This window comes from Geotrypetes seraphini, chromosome 3 (assembly GCF_902459505.1).
Source record: "Geotrypetes seraphini chromosome 3, aGeoSer1.1, whole genome shotgun sequence".
NCBI lineage: Eukaryota > Metazoa > Chordata > Amphibia > Gymnophiona > Dermophiidae > Geotrypetes > Geotrypetes seraphini.
This window is the reverse complement of record NC_047086.1, coordinates 56,076,449-56,091,697: the sequence shown is the minus strand read 5'-3', so window position 1 is coordinate 56,091,697 and position 15,249 is coordinate 56,076,449. Positions and strand designations below refer to the sequence as shown.

Sequence of the window (15,249 nt, the reverse complement as noted above, 5' to 3'; positions counted from 1 at the left end):
GAGTTTGAGACTTTCTTTCCAAGGAAAGAGCATAACGTTTGATTTGTTTACATTCAGGGCTAATCTATTTGCCTCAAGCCATTGGTGAATCATTTCAAGTTTCTTATTAATAGCTGTTGTTTCGGAGAGATTATTAGAGTCGAACTGGTGTAGCAGCTGAACATCATCTGCGTACGCAAAAACGTTGAAGCCGATGGACTGGCAGAGGGTCATCAATGGTCTGGCCCAAATAGCATTTGAGTTACATATTTTGGAAGACAAAAATAAGGGAAACTCTTGATTCCAACACAAGGGTATCATTTTATTTTTTTATTTTTAGTATTTATATACCCCTTATAACCTAAAAGGTGTACATTCTGAAGAATATTTCCCTATCTGTCCCATCGGGCTCACAATCTATTTATTATGTATCCACTAAAAAGACTCGATACAGAACTGCATTTCAGCGCAGAGTGCCTGCCTGAGCTAGATTATTTCAGTGAATTAATTCACAAACTTATACAAGAAAGTATGCCATGCACGTCCCACAATATCTTGGATAGGCACGATGTGAGGGGCGTTCAATAATTTATCTACCTCACTAGGAAAGAAAACAGTTTTCAAAATATTTTTGTTTTATTTTTCAATATAGTCCACTGATAGCTCCATATACTTCATCCACTTTTCCTGCAAAGACGTTAACCCTTTTGAAAATAATTCTTCTCTTTGACCTTCAAACCAAGATGTCACAGCTTTCTTGACATCTTCATCCCTTGAAAACCTCTGTCCACGGAGAGATTTATTCAAAACTCAGAACAGGAAATAATCCAAGGAAGTCAGGTCAGGACTGTAGGGTAGATGGTTCAGCTGCTGAAACCCACATTCTCGGATGGCAGCCTGTGATTGTCATGACATGTGCACTGGTGCTTTTTTTAAACCCCGCTGATTTTACCACATTCTCCAGCAGCAAATTCCAGAGTTTAATTACACGTTGTGTAAAGAAATATTTTTTCCAGTTTGTTTTAAATCTACTACTTATGATGGCTTCATCGCATGCCCCCTAGTCCTAGTATTTTTGGAAAGGGTGAACAAGCAATTCACACCTACCCTTTCCACTCCCCTCAGTTTTTTTTTATAGACCTCTATCATATCGCCCCTGAGCCATCTCTTCTCCAAGCTGAAGAGCTCTGGCTGCTTTAGCCTCTCCTCATAGGGAAGTCGTACCATCCCTTTTATCATTTTCATCAACCTTCTCTGTTCCTTTTCTAATTATACTATATCTTTTTTGAGATATGGCGACCAGAACTTCACACAGTATTTGAGGTACGGCTGTACCATAGAGCGATACAAGGACATTATAACATTTTCATCTTTGTTTTCCATTCCTTTCCTGATAATTCCTAACATTCTATTTGCTTTCTTAAATGGCAACGCACATTGAGCTGAGGACACCTACATCCTTTTCCTGGGCAGTGACTCCTAACAAAGAACCTAGCATCACCTAGCTATAGTTTGGGTTCTCTTTCCCACATGCATTACTTTGCAGTTGCTCACATTAAACATCATTTGCCATTTTGGCACCTAGTCTCCCAGTCTCAGAAGATCATCTTGCAATTTTTCACAATCCTTTTATGATTTAACAAGGTTGAACAATTTTGTGTTCATTAGCAAACCTAAAATACTAAATTAGACTCTAAAACACTGTTTTATATAAAATCCTAAACATTGACTTAAAAAGGCTATTGTCTAAACTTTTTTAAATTATTTAGAAAAGTCAATCCAGTTGATATTCAGTGCTATTTAACCAGCCAGAAATGATGCCGACTAGTTAAATAGTGCTTAGGGGGGAAATTCATCAATAGGCGCTACACGCTAAAGATGCCCATAGGAATATGGGTGTTTTGGTATTTAGCATGCACCGATTGTTAGCGCCCATTGATAATTCCCCCCTTAAAGGCTAAAACAGCAAATTTAATTCTCTCATTAGTTATTCCCATTTCTAGATCATTGATAAATATGTTAAAAAGCAGCGGTCCCAGGACAGACCCCTGGGGAACCTCACTATTTACCCTTATCCATTGAGAATATTTACCATTTAAACTACTCTCTGTTTTCTGTCTTTCAACCAGTTCTTAATCCATAATAGCACATTACCTATCCAATAACTTTCTAATTTCCTCAGAAGTCTTTCATGCCTTTTGAAAATTCAAATACACAAAATCAACCGGCTCAATTTTATCCACATGTTCATTTACCCCTTCAAAGAAATGCAATAGATTGGTGAGGCAAGATTTCCCTGACTTAATCCATGTTGGCTTTCTCTCATTAATCCATGCTTATTCACATGTTCTGTCATCTTGTTCTTTACAATAGTCTCTACCATTTTGGCCTACAATTTCCAGGATCACTCTGGAACACTTTCTAAAAATCGGCGTTACATTGGCACCCTCTAGTCTTCCAGTACTATGCTGGATTTTAGAGAAAAATTACAAATTACTAACAATAGCTCTGCAAGTTTATTTTTCAATTCTATTTGAACTCTGGGATGTATATCGTCTGGTCCAGACAATTTGCTATTGTTCAATGTGTCAAATTGACTCATTACATCATCCAGTGTTACAGATATTTGTTTGAATTTCTCTGATTCATCAGAATTGAATGCCATTTCTGATACCAGCAATTCGCCCACACCTTCCTCGGTGAAAACCGAGGCAAAGATTTTACTTAATCTGTCCACTATGGCCTTGTCTTCCATAAGAGTCCCTTTTATCCCTCAGTCATCTCGCGGTCCAGTTCTCTTCCCAGCTTCAGTAAAAAGAAAAAAAAAAATCAAAAATGTTTAAACTGAATAGAAATAAAATAGAAAAATATGATGAAAATAAGGGGAAAAAAAAGAAAAAGGAAGCCACAAGTTATATACAAGTTTGACACACTTAGAGAAAAGGAACAGTTTCTCAGCTCCAAGAAAAAATGAGAACTGATGGTCCCGCAAGCTGATGTTGGGCAGGAAGGCACCAGCATGTGCATGGTATGGGCAGCCTTAAAGATTTAAAGTGACAGTACACTTTCACTGTTTGTGCCGGGTTCTCTGGATGTCACCCAAATGTGAGAATATGCTGCCTGCTTGTTCTCAGATAAATATTCTCAAGGGTTGGTGATGTCATCCATGGAATCTAATATGAACATTGCCAAGTTGTCACTTTAAATCTTTAGTGCCCATATTGCGTGCATGCCAGTGTCTTCCCACTCAACACTGGCTCACGTGATAAGAACATAAGCAATGCCTCTGCTGGGTCAGACCTGAGGTCCATCGTGCCCAGCAGTCCGCTCACATGGCGGCCCAACAGGTCCAGGAACTGTGCAGTAATCCTCTATCTATACCCCTCTATCCCCTTTTCCAGCAGGAGTGGCATATATAGGAGGAAATATTTTTTCACTCAGAGAATAGTTAAGTTCTGGAACACATTGCCAGAGGTTTTGGTAAGAGTGGATCCTTTCTTGAACCCCAGTACCGTACTCTGCCCTATTACGCTCTCTGGAAACGCATTCCAGGTGTCCAGGTAAAGAAGAACTTCCTAGAAACATGATGGCAGATAAAGGCCAAATGGCCCATCTAGTCAGCTCATCCGCATTAACCATTATCTCTTTCACTCTCTGAGTGATCCCACGTGCCTTCAGTAACAAAGCTAAGAAGCTGACTAGAGGAGGTGAGCAGGCTGTGAGATTATATGCCTGCTGTCCTCAGAAAACACCTGCTACAAGTAAGTAACTTTGTTTTTCTCAGAGAACAAGCAGGCATATTATTTTCTCATGTGAGACTCCCAAGCTGCCAGGATCATGATTCTAGAAGAGGTCAAAGAACAAAGAAGTAGAGCATGTGAATCCTCAGGGTTCTCACAAAATTTAATGCACTACAATATAAATTAGTTTGTGTCTGGAAATCAGAGGCAATCCTACTAAGACTTGACACAGCTGTGTTTTGGCTGGTCTGCCTTCATCAGGAGTCAAAAAAACCTTTACAACAGGGGTGCCCAATTTCGGCCCTTGCCAGGCCAGGTTTTCAGGATTTCCCAAATTACTATACATGAGATCAATATGCATACAATGGAAGCAGTGCAGGCAAATAGATCTCTTGCAAATTCACTGGGGAATCCTGAAAACCCAACTGGATTTGGCCCTCAAGGGTCGGAGTTGTCCACCCCTGCTTTAAAACCACACTCCTTTAAAGGCAAGTAGAAATTGGCTCAAATAATGGCATAGAACCGAAGAGCAGTGCTTTCAAGAATGCAAATCTTGTTTTAATAAGACAACATTGACCCGTTTGCTTTATAAAACTAGTAAAGGATATGCTCTCTGGTGGAGACTTACACCTTTGAGAAAGAGAAGGATCAGAAGTTATGCCATAGGATTCTTCTGCTGACAAATCTAGCAGATCCTCAGAGTAGTTTTGAGATACCTTAGTCAGACTCCTCAAAACACTCTCTCTTAGGCAAATTTGGGTGTATGTGTCAAGAGGGACATCAAGGCAGGGGATGATGTTCTGACCCAGGAAATAACTTCTCTGACAATTATGGTGCACGTGTTGAAAGGGTCCGTGCCAACCCTGATGCTCTTTATCAAGCAGGAATACGTAATCTCACCCTTGATTGACACCTTGAAGTATCCTCAAGCTGGGATGAGGTAGGCATGGATGCATTTAAAGCTTATGTAGACTGTATCTGCAGTTGCCCCGAAATTTCTTGCATCAGCATAGTCCGGATCTCCTCTTGAAGAGTCAGCATCTACACCAGAAGAGACATCAGTATTCAAGCAATCTGCAGTGCATGTTGTCTGGGTATGGGAGACCTCTTTATCAAGGCACACCTGGGAGGAGATATGATCTGCAGCAATGTACAGTGCATCAACGCTTACTATGTGTCAAGGAGGTGGATGTTATGGAATGACTCTGTGCCATGCCTAGAAGAGGAAGAATGTTTATGCTTCTTAGTTTTCTTATATGCTACCTCCCCCAATGGGTGAGGCATGGATGAAGATTACATTGAGTCCTGCCTTTGTAGAGAGCCCGATGCTCAACATTCTCTATACAGCATCGGTGCACACATTGTTGATACCGATGGCGGTGTTGAAGCAGGTTGTGCCTTGGTTCCTGAATCTCCCGCCATACTCGATATCGAACCAAAGAGTCTTTCACGTTGAAGTTGTCAGGCTTTAAGTGCCCTCTTTTGCATACACAGACAGAAGTCACAACGAATGTCCCGCTGGTCAGGATCTAGATATTGAACACACCAATTCGCAGTCAGAGCCTGAAATGGTCCAATTACATCAAGTACACTTTTTGAAGTCACTTGGCACTCTGACATGGAGAGAAAAATGGCCAATGCAAAGTCAAAAGGCTCGATGGTCCAAGGGAGCTCAAGTAAAAAGTATGTTGAAAACTGTTGATGTTTCCTGGGGCAAAAAAGGTCTTGAAGTGGTCCCAAAGACTAAAAAAAAATCAAAGATGAAGAAAATTTAACCAAATTCAAGTGAATTGACTGAAAAACAGGAACAATGAAGAATTGTGAAGAAAACTACAATAAAATAAGAAAATGGGAAGGCACAAAAAGATTTCTAAGTTTAATTTGCTGAGGAGATACCTAAGACACAGTTTCTCAGCTCGGTGGAAAACTGAGAACTGATTGTCGTTTGAGTCAACATCAGGTGGGAAAGCACTACCACATGCACAGTATGGGCAATGACTATAGATTTAAAAGACATTGCAGTGCATTTGGCACTGTCCATACTGGATTCTGTAGATTACATCACTCCAATGTGAGATTATGATGCTTGCTTGTCCTTGAAGAAAAATATTTTTCATGTTTTATATCTACTGGTCAAAATTCTATATATGGCAGAAAAAAAGAAAAAATTAAGCACTAAGGGGCAAATTCTATAAGAAGCAACCAAATGTTAGGCGCCGATATATGCACCGTTCAGCACGATTCAAGCACAATTGGGTGCTGTTTAGTGTATCACGCTGAGCGGCACCTATTTTGGAGGTGGTCAGTAAATAGGCCAGCTCTAGGCACAACTAAAAGTTAGGCACCCATGCAAGCGCTTAAGAGCAGTGATTCTGGAAGAAGGCGCCTAACACGTAGCCACGCCCAACATGCATAGTGCCTATTTTTTTGAAGGCCGCCTATATTTTTAGAGGCGCCTTGTTACAGAATTGTGCTTTTCTTAATAGGCACCTATGTTTCAATTAGTGCTGATTTAAAAGCTTAATTGAGCTTGATCAATTTAGATAGGCGCCTATCTAATTGGGCGCCTACAAAATAGGTGCCTAACTTTAGGCGCTGGTTACAGAATTTGGGCCTAAGTGTTATTCTATAAATAGCATGCCTAGTTGGACATTATTTATAGCACCTAGCGCCGGGATCTGCACCTAACTTTTAGGCACAAGGATTTATACCAACTAAAATCTGGTATAAATGCCCACACCTAAATTAAGGACAGATCAGGTATATTCTGTAACAGTGCATGCAAATTCTTGGAATGCCCATGGCTACACCCTTCTCAGATCCCTGCACTAGAAATTATGTGCACATCTCTATAGAATATGCCTAGCATGATGTGTGCTTAAGTTCTACCGTATTTTTACTCATATACTGCGCACCCGTGTAAAACGCGCACAAGGGTATAGAGCGTGGGAAACTGTAAATTATGTAAATAAATTTTTATATACCGCGCACACCCGTATACCGCGCATGCCGCCCCGACTCTCCCGTCGCCGCCCGACTCTCCTTTCGCCCGCCCCAACTCTCCTCTGGCCCGCCCCAACTCTCCTCTCCCCCTTGAAGTCCTGTCCCCACCCTGAAAGCCTGATGCCCCCCCCCCCCGACGTCCAATTCACCCCGCAGGACCGCTCACACCCCCCCCCAACGTCCGATTCACCCCGCAGGACCGCTCGCACCCCCACTGCCTCCCCACCCCCCCTATCATGGAGAAGCTCCTACCGTTCTCCTGCTGCTTCCTCTGCCGGCGGTCCCAGGCCTTCTTTGAGCCCTGCTCTGAAATGCATCCTCTTCCGGCGGTCCCGGCCCTTCAGTGAGCCCTGCGTCTGCGCTGCTTCCTCTTCCGGCGGTCCCGCCCTTTCTCTGACGTCAGAGAAAGTGCGGGACCGCCGGAAGAGGAAGCAGCGCAGACGCAGGGCTCACAGAAGGGCCGGGACCACCGGAAGATGAAGCATTTCAGAGCAGGGCTCACAGAAGGCCCGGGACCGCCGGCAGAAAAAGCAGCAGGAGAACGGTAGGAGCTTCTCCATGATGGGGGTGGGGGGGTGGGGAGGCTGTGGGGGTGTGAGCGGTCCTTCGGGGTGGGGGTGCGAGCGGTCCTGCGGGGGGGGTGAATCGGACGTCGGGGAGGAAACTATGTAAAAAAACCGTTGTAAAACGCGCTCACGCATATAACGCGCAAGGTTATGCACGGATTGTAAAAATTGTGTATAACGCGCACGTTATATGCGTGAAAATACGGTAATTGTTACCAAGTAGCACTGATAATTGATTAGTACCCAATTATCGGTACTAATTGGTTATTCAATTAAATTATGCACAGAAATCAGGCACCTGCCCAAATTTCTACATACAATTTTGAGTGGCATATATAGGAGGAAATATTTTTTCACTCAGAGAATAGTTAAGTTCTGGAACACATTACCAGAGGTTTTGGTAAGAGTGGATAGCGTAGCTGGTTCTTAGAAAGGTTTGGACAATTTCCTGGAGGAAATGTCCATAATCTATTATTGAGAAAGACATGGGGGAAGCCACTGCTTGCCCTGGATCGGTAAAATGGAAATGTTGCTACTCTTTGGGTTTTTGCCAGGTACTGGTGACCTGGATTGGCCACCATGAGGACGGGCTACTGGGCTTGATGGACCATTGGTCTGACCCAGTAAGGCTATTCTTATGTTATCTGGGGCACTGTGTCTAATCTGTAATATATACTATGCATTCTTAAAACAGAAATCAAATACAAAAAGAGATTAAAAACTAACTATTCCAGAATTATGACATATGAATATGCACTGTTTTCACATACATAAAAAAAGAGTACTCACTGTAATAGCCATACAACACAGTGTTCTCAATGCTTAGCCTTGTATCGTTATTTTGAGCCCATTCCTGTTATTTTAAAAGACAAGATATGACATTTATTCAACAATTTATTTACCAAATTACATTCAAAGCAATGTAATGCATTATATTAGGGATGGAGGAGTTCAAGTACTGCAAACCAGTCAGGTTTTCAGGATTTCCCCAATGAATATGCATTGAAAGCAGTGCATGCACATAGATTTCATGCATATTCATTGGGGAAATCCTGAAAACCGACTAGATTGAGGCTCTCAAGGAGGGACTTTGAGACCCCTGCTCTATAGTGAAGCTAAACTGTTATGTACCCTTCTCTTAAATTACACTCTATTCAAAACGTGCAACATATTTAAATAGATATTTTCAAAACATAATCAATTTCAAAATTTATTAGAAATATCCTGATCTAATATAACCCTCCCCCCCTTTTTTTACAAAGTCATAGTAGAGGTTTCTACCTTAGCCCAGAGCGCTTAATGCTCCAAAGCTGCTCCGACGCTCAAAGAATTCCTATGAGCATCAGAGCAGGGTTGAGCATTTAGCGCCCCGGACTGCGGTAGAAACCTCTACTACGGGTTAATAAAAAGGGGGAGATAATAACAATTCCATCATCATATTACTTATTTTGCAGTTACACTTACAACTCACATACACATAAGATTCCCCAAGCATACTCCAAAACATACTAAAGACATTTTTAGCCCAATTCAATTGACTCAAAAAATCTTAGTTCTCACAAATAATTGACAGGCTATATGCCATCTAAAAAAAAAAAAAAAAAGTCTTAAAACTGCAAATAGCAGTACCACTTGTATGTATTGGAGAAACTGGAATAAACAAACACTCTGGAAGCTTGTCTCTCTCTTTGTCAACAGCCGGTTCCCATAAAAGTCATGACTAGATCTTTCATTAGCCCCTGTGGGGCTCATATATAGTCATGTGAAAAAAATTAGGACACCCCCATGAAATAGTCAGTTCTTTCTTAAGAAATGTTCACATATTTATGTCATTTTTAAAATTTTATTTCTCTGGAAAAGAAAGTGATGTAATTGCAGATAAACAACAAATATCTTTCCTCAATTTACTCATGAAACAAAAGATAGCCACAAAATGTGTATTCTAACTTAGGAATAAATTAGGATATCGCCACATATCCTCCCATTAAAGTGGCTCAAATTAAATCACACACAGGTGTATCACATCAGGTGCATATGATTAGAGCACTGTTATTCAGCATTTTGAAGGAGGTTTGCCCTATTTAAACCTCAGCAATTTAGTTTGGTGTGTTCATGACTGCTGTGGTGACAGTGAACACCATGGCGAGATCAAAAGAGCTGTCCGAGTCCTTCAGAAAGATTGTAGCAGCTTATAAGTCTGGTGAGGGATTTAAAAAGATCTTGAAAGAATTTGATATTAGCAATTCCATGTTCCAGAAAATAGTGTACAAGTGGAGGACTTTCCAAACAACTGCCAACATGCCCAGGTCTGGCCATCCAAGCATGTTGACCCCCAGTGCAGACCGCAAGATGCAAAAAAGTCTCCAAAAATGCTAAATGTCATTACAGGACCTACACACTCACTACGAAAGAATCCAAAAAAGCTCTACTAAAATATCTCCTGAATCCCGTTCAAAAAAAGAGAGCAGCAGATGTAACCAATCCAATTAATCAACCCTAAACAACTTAAATAATTATGTGTAAGGGAAGGTCCTCATTTTTCACAGCTTGCCTGGGAAACCTCCCTAAGACACTGTTGCCACAAGGGTAAACCCTGGGTATCACCTGTGAAACATCCTAGGACCCTATCCCTGGTGAATGTCATGTGAATTTAAAGAGTGCACACAAAATTAATCTGCAAAAATAATTAATTAAATCCACTGCTCCCGTATTGAAAGGGTGGTACAGTGTCCAAAGTTTTGCCTATGCCACAATTGGCATAGGTACAAAAAGTCACAAATATACTGGACCACGGGATGAAACCAAACAGTACTTACCATATTTTTCGCTCTATAAGACACACATTTTTTTCCACACAAAAGTGGGTGGAAATGTTGGTGTGTCTTATGCAGCGAAGATTCAAATTTTTACAACCCCCGTACCTTTTTAAATGTCCTTTATAGCCTGGTGGTCCCGCGGTGTATCGGCCAGCACTGCCTGGGCCCGCGCCGCTTTCTGAATGGCTGCCGTCAGTTCTCACAGGACTCGTGAGAACCAACGGTAGCCATTCAAAAAGCGGCGTTCCTTTCTGCAGTTTTCGGCATGGAGGGGGATCGGGGTGGAAGTGAGTCTGCAGTTGCTTGCTCAGCGCAGCAATGTTGATGCGTTGTATTGATGGCAGGCTTCTCGTTGGGACTCTGGCTTTTGGGTACTCACTCTTTGCCTACTGCACTCCTCCCAACAATCAGCCAAACCCAGCGATTTGCAGCCCAGCTCCAAATGAGGCAGGAACAGCCCGTCTGCGGTGCAGATGACTGCCGAAGGTTGAGGCCACACACCATCCACAATGAAACACAGTGAGTTGGAGCCATGAAATGGCAACGCAGTGAAATGGAGCCGTGTCCCCACATTGTACCAGTCAGCCGGAAATGCAGTGGCAGCCCCTCCAATGCTCCGAGCAACGGCTATGTAGACAGGCTGCCCTAGGTTGGAGGCCAAGCCATACCTGCACTCAGAGCAACCTATGAGCTAAAGCCCCCAGGCACAAGAGTAGCGGTAAGACCAGCAAACACACTTGCACACAACACCTCTAACACAAACATCTTTCACACATACAGCCTACCAGATCAGCCCACTCAATGATATTAATGTCTTGGAAGAAATATCTTCCTTGAAGAATAACAATTTTTTCCCTGAAGAAACTGCCCTGCTCTTTCCCTTTCGGTGCTTGTGTTGTGTGGGGAAGATAGGGCACCTTGGAATGGGTGCAGAGTCTAGTATATATATCAGTACACAATTTGGTTCAGAATGTTTTTTTTCTTGTTTTCTTCCTCTAAATCTAGAGTACGTCTTATGGTCAGGTGCGTCTTATAGTGCGAAAAATATGGTATCTGCTGAGGTGAAATATACAACAAAGCTAACAATAATTTTGCATGCTATAGAATCCAAATGATCCGGGTGCTGTATAAGTCCAACGAGGCTTCGTTTCAGAGGATAAATCCCCTTCATCAGGAACTGAGAGCACTTTGCATCGCTCGCTATGCTTTGGCAGCTGCCCAGCAATCTGTGTAAATAGGCAGTTTCAAAATGGAGGGACCTATAGCAGGCTGTTGCTACTATTGATGTGAAATTGCATGTCTCTACAATCAGAAAGACTGCACAAATTTAATTTGCTTGGGAGGTGTGTACGGAGGAAACCTTTGCTCTCTAAGAGAAACATCAAGGCCAGATTGAAGTTTGCCAGAGAGAACGTAGAAAAACACCAGGACTTCTGGAATAGTGGTCTATGTACCTACAAGTCTAAAATTGAATTATTTGGACACCAGAAAACAGGATGTGTTTGATGTACATCAAATACAGCATTCCAGGAAAAGAACCTCATAGCAACTATGAAGCATGGAGGTGGAAGTATCATGGTTTGGGGATGCTTTGCTGCAGCAGGACCTGGCTAGCTCACCATTATAGAATCCATCATGAATCCTATCGTGTATCAGAGGGTGCTTGAGGAACATGTAAGACCATCTGTAAGAAAATTAAAGCTGAAGCAAAACTGGACCCTGCAATACGAAAATGACCCAAATCATATCAGTAAATCCACCAAGGACTGGCTGAAAACTAAGAATGGAGAGTCCTGGAGATGCCAAGTCACAGCCCTGATCTTAATCCCATTGAGATGCTGTGGGGTGATTTGAAATGGGCTGTACATGCAAGAAACCCCTAAAACCATCTCACAGCTGCAGCACTTGAGGTCTCAACGCCTGCATCCCCTTACTATACCATTCCTTTAAAGTTACCAGAAAAATTAAGAAAGTTATGACAACATTTTGGCTTCTTTAAGTTGCTGGGTGTCAGGTCAAAAGCGCGCCGGAACAAAGGCACAATTGAGCGCAGCGCAGAGGCGCGCGCCAAAGAAAATTACTGTTTTTAGGGGCTCCAACGGGGGGGCGTGGGGGGAACCCCCCCACTTTACTTAATACAGATCGTGCCGCATTGTGGGGGCGTTGTGGGGGGGTTGTAACCCCCCACATTTTACTGAAAACTTTACTTTTTCCCTGTTTTTAGGGAAAAAGTTAAGTTTCCAGTAAAATGTGGGGGGTTACAACTCCCCAAACCCCCCACAACGCCGCCGCGACCTGTATTAAGTAAAGTGGGGGGGCTCCCCAGCAAAAAACCCCGTCGGAGCCCCTAAAAACAGTAATTTTCTTCGGCGCGCACCTCCGTCTTGCGCTCAGTTGTCGGCGCGCGCCTTTGTCTTCCGCGATTATGTCTATGAACCAAGTTGCTGTACTAGAAACAGATACACAATGTTTTTTTTTTATTTGTTCTGATTTCTAGTAAAGTAGACAGCTTTCAGCTTAAAACTATTGAAAGCTCCTATCTAGCTCCTTCCTATTGTTTAATTTTGACTTAAAAACATAAGAGTTGCCATACTGGAACAGACTAAAGGTCCATCAAGCCCAGTATCCAGTTTCCAACAGTAGCCAACCCAGGTCACAAGTACCATGCAAGATCCCAAAGAGTAAAACAGATTTTATGTTGCTTATCCTAGAAATAAGCAGTGGATTTTCCAAAATCCATCTTAATGATGGTTTATGGACTTTTCTTTTAGGAAGTTATCCAAACCTTTTTTTAAATACCTGCTAAGCTATCTGCCTTCACCATATTCTGTAATTAATTCCAGAGTTTAACTACACCCTGAGAGAAGAAATATGTTCCCCAGTTTGTTTCAAATTTACTACTTAGTTTCATTGCATGCCTCCTAGTCCTAGTATTTTTGTAACAAGTAAACAGGCAGTTCACATTGGAAGATTAGGTTTAAACTTTCGATAATCTTCTTTCCGTTAGTCCCTGAAGGATTTCATACACTAGGTGTTCAATCCCAACCCGCGGAATTCTGAGGCGAAGTCTGACAAAAGGAGTCATGTGAACTGTAGAGGCCATATGACCTAGGAGAACCATCATGTGTCTCGCTGAAAGTGAAGTGAGGGATGACACTTTGTGACAAAGTTGAACAAGAGCATCCTGACACTGCTAAGGAAGGAATGCTCTGAGTTGCACAGTATCCAGTACAGCTCCGATGAACTGTAGAGTCTGAGAGGGCTGTAGTTGGAATTTTGGGAAGTTGATTTTGAACCCCAAGCTTTGGAGAAACCAAATAGTCCATTGGGTCGCTACAATAACCCCCTGCGATGTTGAATCCTTGCTGAGCCAGTTTTCCAGGTACAGAAAAACCTGAAGACCATGGTTTCGCAGAGCTGCTGCTACCACTACTAGGCACTTGGTGAAGACTCTGGGAGAAGATACCAGGCCAAAGGGTAGCACTCTGTATTGAAAATGATGATTTCCCACCCGAAATCTGAGGAACTTGCGAGAGACTGAATGAATGGGGATGTGAGTATAAGCCTCTTTGAGATCCAGAGAGCATAACCAATCATTCTGATCTAGGAGGGGATACAAGGATGCTAGAGACAACATCCAAAATTTCTTTCTGACAAGAAATTTGTTGCGTATTCTGAGATTCAAAATAGGTCGCAGATCACCTGTCTTTTTCAGAACTAGGAAGTAATGGGAGTAAAACCCCCTGCTCTGCTGTTCCAGAGGAACTTTCTCGATGGAAAGGAAATGGAGCAGAGCTTGAGCTTTCTGAAGAAGAAGGGCGGTCTGGGAAGGATTGGAAGAATACTCTCTTGGAGGAAGATCTGGAGGGACCTGGATGAAATGAAGAGAGTAACCTTCCCTGATGATAGAGAGGGCCCAGAGGTCGGATATAATGAGTTCCCATTGATGGTAATACAGATGGAGACGGCCCCCTATGGGAAGAGAAAAGGACAGAGACAGAACTATTGAGGTTATGCTCTGTGTTAGATGGTCAAAAAGACTGAGAGGCCTCGGGTGCAGCAGGAGTCTTGAGTTTTTTGATGACGTTGTTGCTGCTGTTGTTGTTTCTTAGGAGGTGGCCTTGAATAAGGAGTCACCTTCTGAGGAAATCGCCTCTGGTAGGATGGAACAGGCTTAAAACCTTTGGCAGTGGCAGGCTTTGCCTTTGGTCTGATGATGGAAGCAAAGGACTTCTCATGTTTAGATAAATGCTTGGTAGTTGCCTCAATAGAGTCATCATACAAGTCATCGCCCTGGCATGGGATGTTAGCCAGGTGATTTTGGACATTCGGGTCCATGTCCATGGTGCAAAGGCAGGCAAGACGACGCATGGCCACCGAAAAAGCAGTGACTCGAGAACAGTTCAAATGCATCATATGAAGATTGAACTAGATGCATATGAAGTTGCCCCAGAGTATTGTGAAATTGTCGAAACTCTGGAAGTCTATGTTGAGGAAGATATTTGAAGAAATCAGGCATGGTGTTAACCAAATGCTTAAGATAAGATGTGAAGACAAAGTTGTAGTTCAAAACTCGGGTTGCCATGAATGAGTTTTGATACAGGTGACGACCAAACTTGTCCACAGTCCTGCCCTCTCTTCCAGACAGGACGGTGGCACAAACCTTGGCAGGGTTGTTTCTTTTTAAAGAAGATTCCACAAGAAGAGACTGGTGGGATAATTGAGATTTGTCAAATCCCTTACAGTGAACCATTCGATATCGAGATTCCAACTTTGCTGGCACAGCAGGAATGGAATGTGGTGTCTCAAGATTTCTCTTGAAAGTTTGAGAAAGAATGCCATTGATGGGTAATTTGAGAGACTCTCTAGAAGGATGAGGCATTCCTAGCTCTTCCAGATACTCCTTAGAGTATTTTGAGTCCGATTCTAAAGATATGTTAAGATCTTTACTCATTTTAAAGAGAAACTTGGTAAAGGATACCTGGTCTGAAGAGGAATGACTTCGTTGAGGAGAAGGTGATCGAGAACCGCTAGAGGTCCCTCTCGTAGCAGAGAACAAACATGAAGCCTCTCTGGAGTATTGATACCTGATATCCGAGTCCAGAGGCAAAGATGACCCACTTCTGGAATGTGAAGAGAACCTCA

General features: G+C 42.5%; 1 protein-coding gene across 3 annotated transcripts in view; it reads right to left on the bottom strand.

Annotated features, from left to right (window-relative positions):
• The window catches only part of LMBRD1 (LMBR1 domain containing 1), a 275,187-nt gene that overhangs the window by 216,871 nt on the left and 43,067 nt on the right, over positions 1-15,249 (bottom strand). For all 3 annotated transcript variants that reach the window (XM_033937922.1, XM_033937923.1, XM_033937921.1), the window contains one exon: positions 8,078-8,141. In XM_033937922.1, the coding sequence (XP_033793813.1) occupies positions 8,078-8,141 (64 nt within the window). The remainder of the gene's footprint in view (positions 1-8,077; positions 8,142-15,249) is intronic.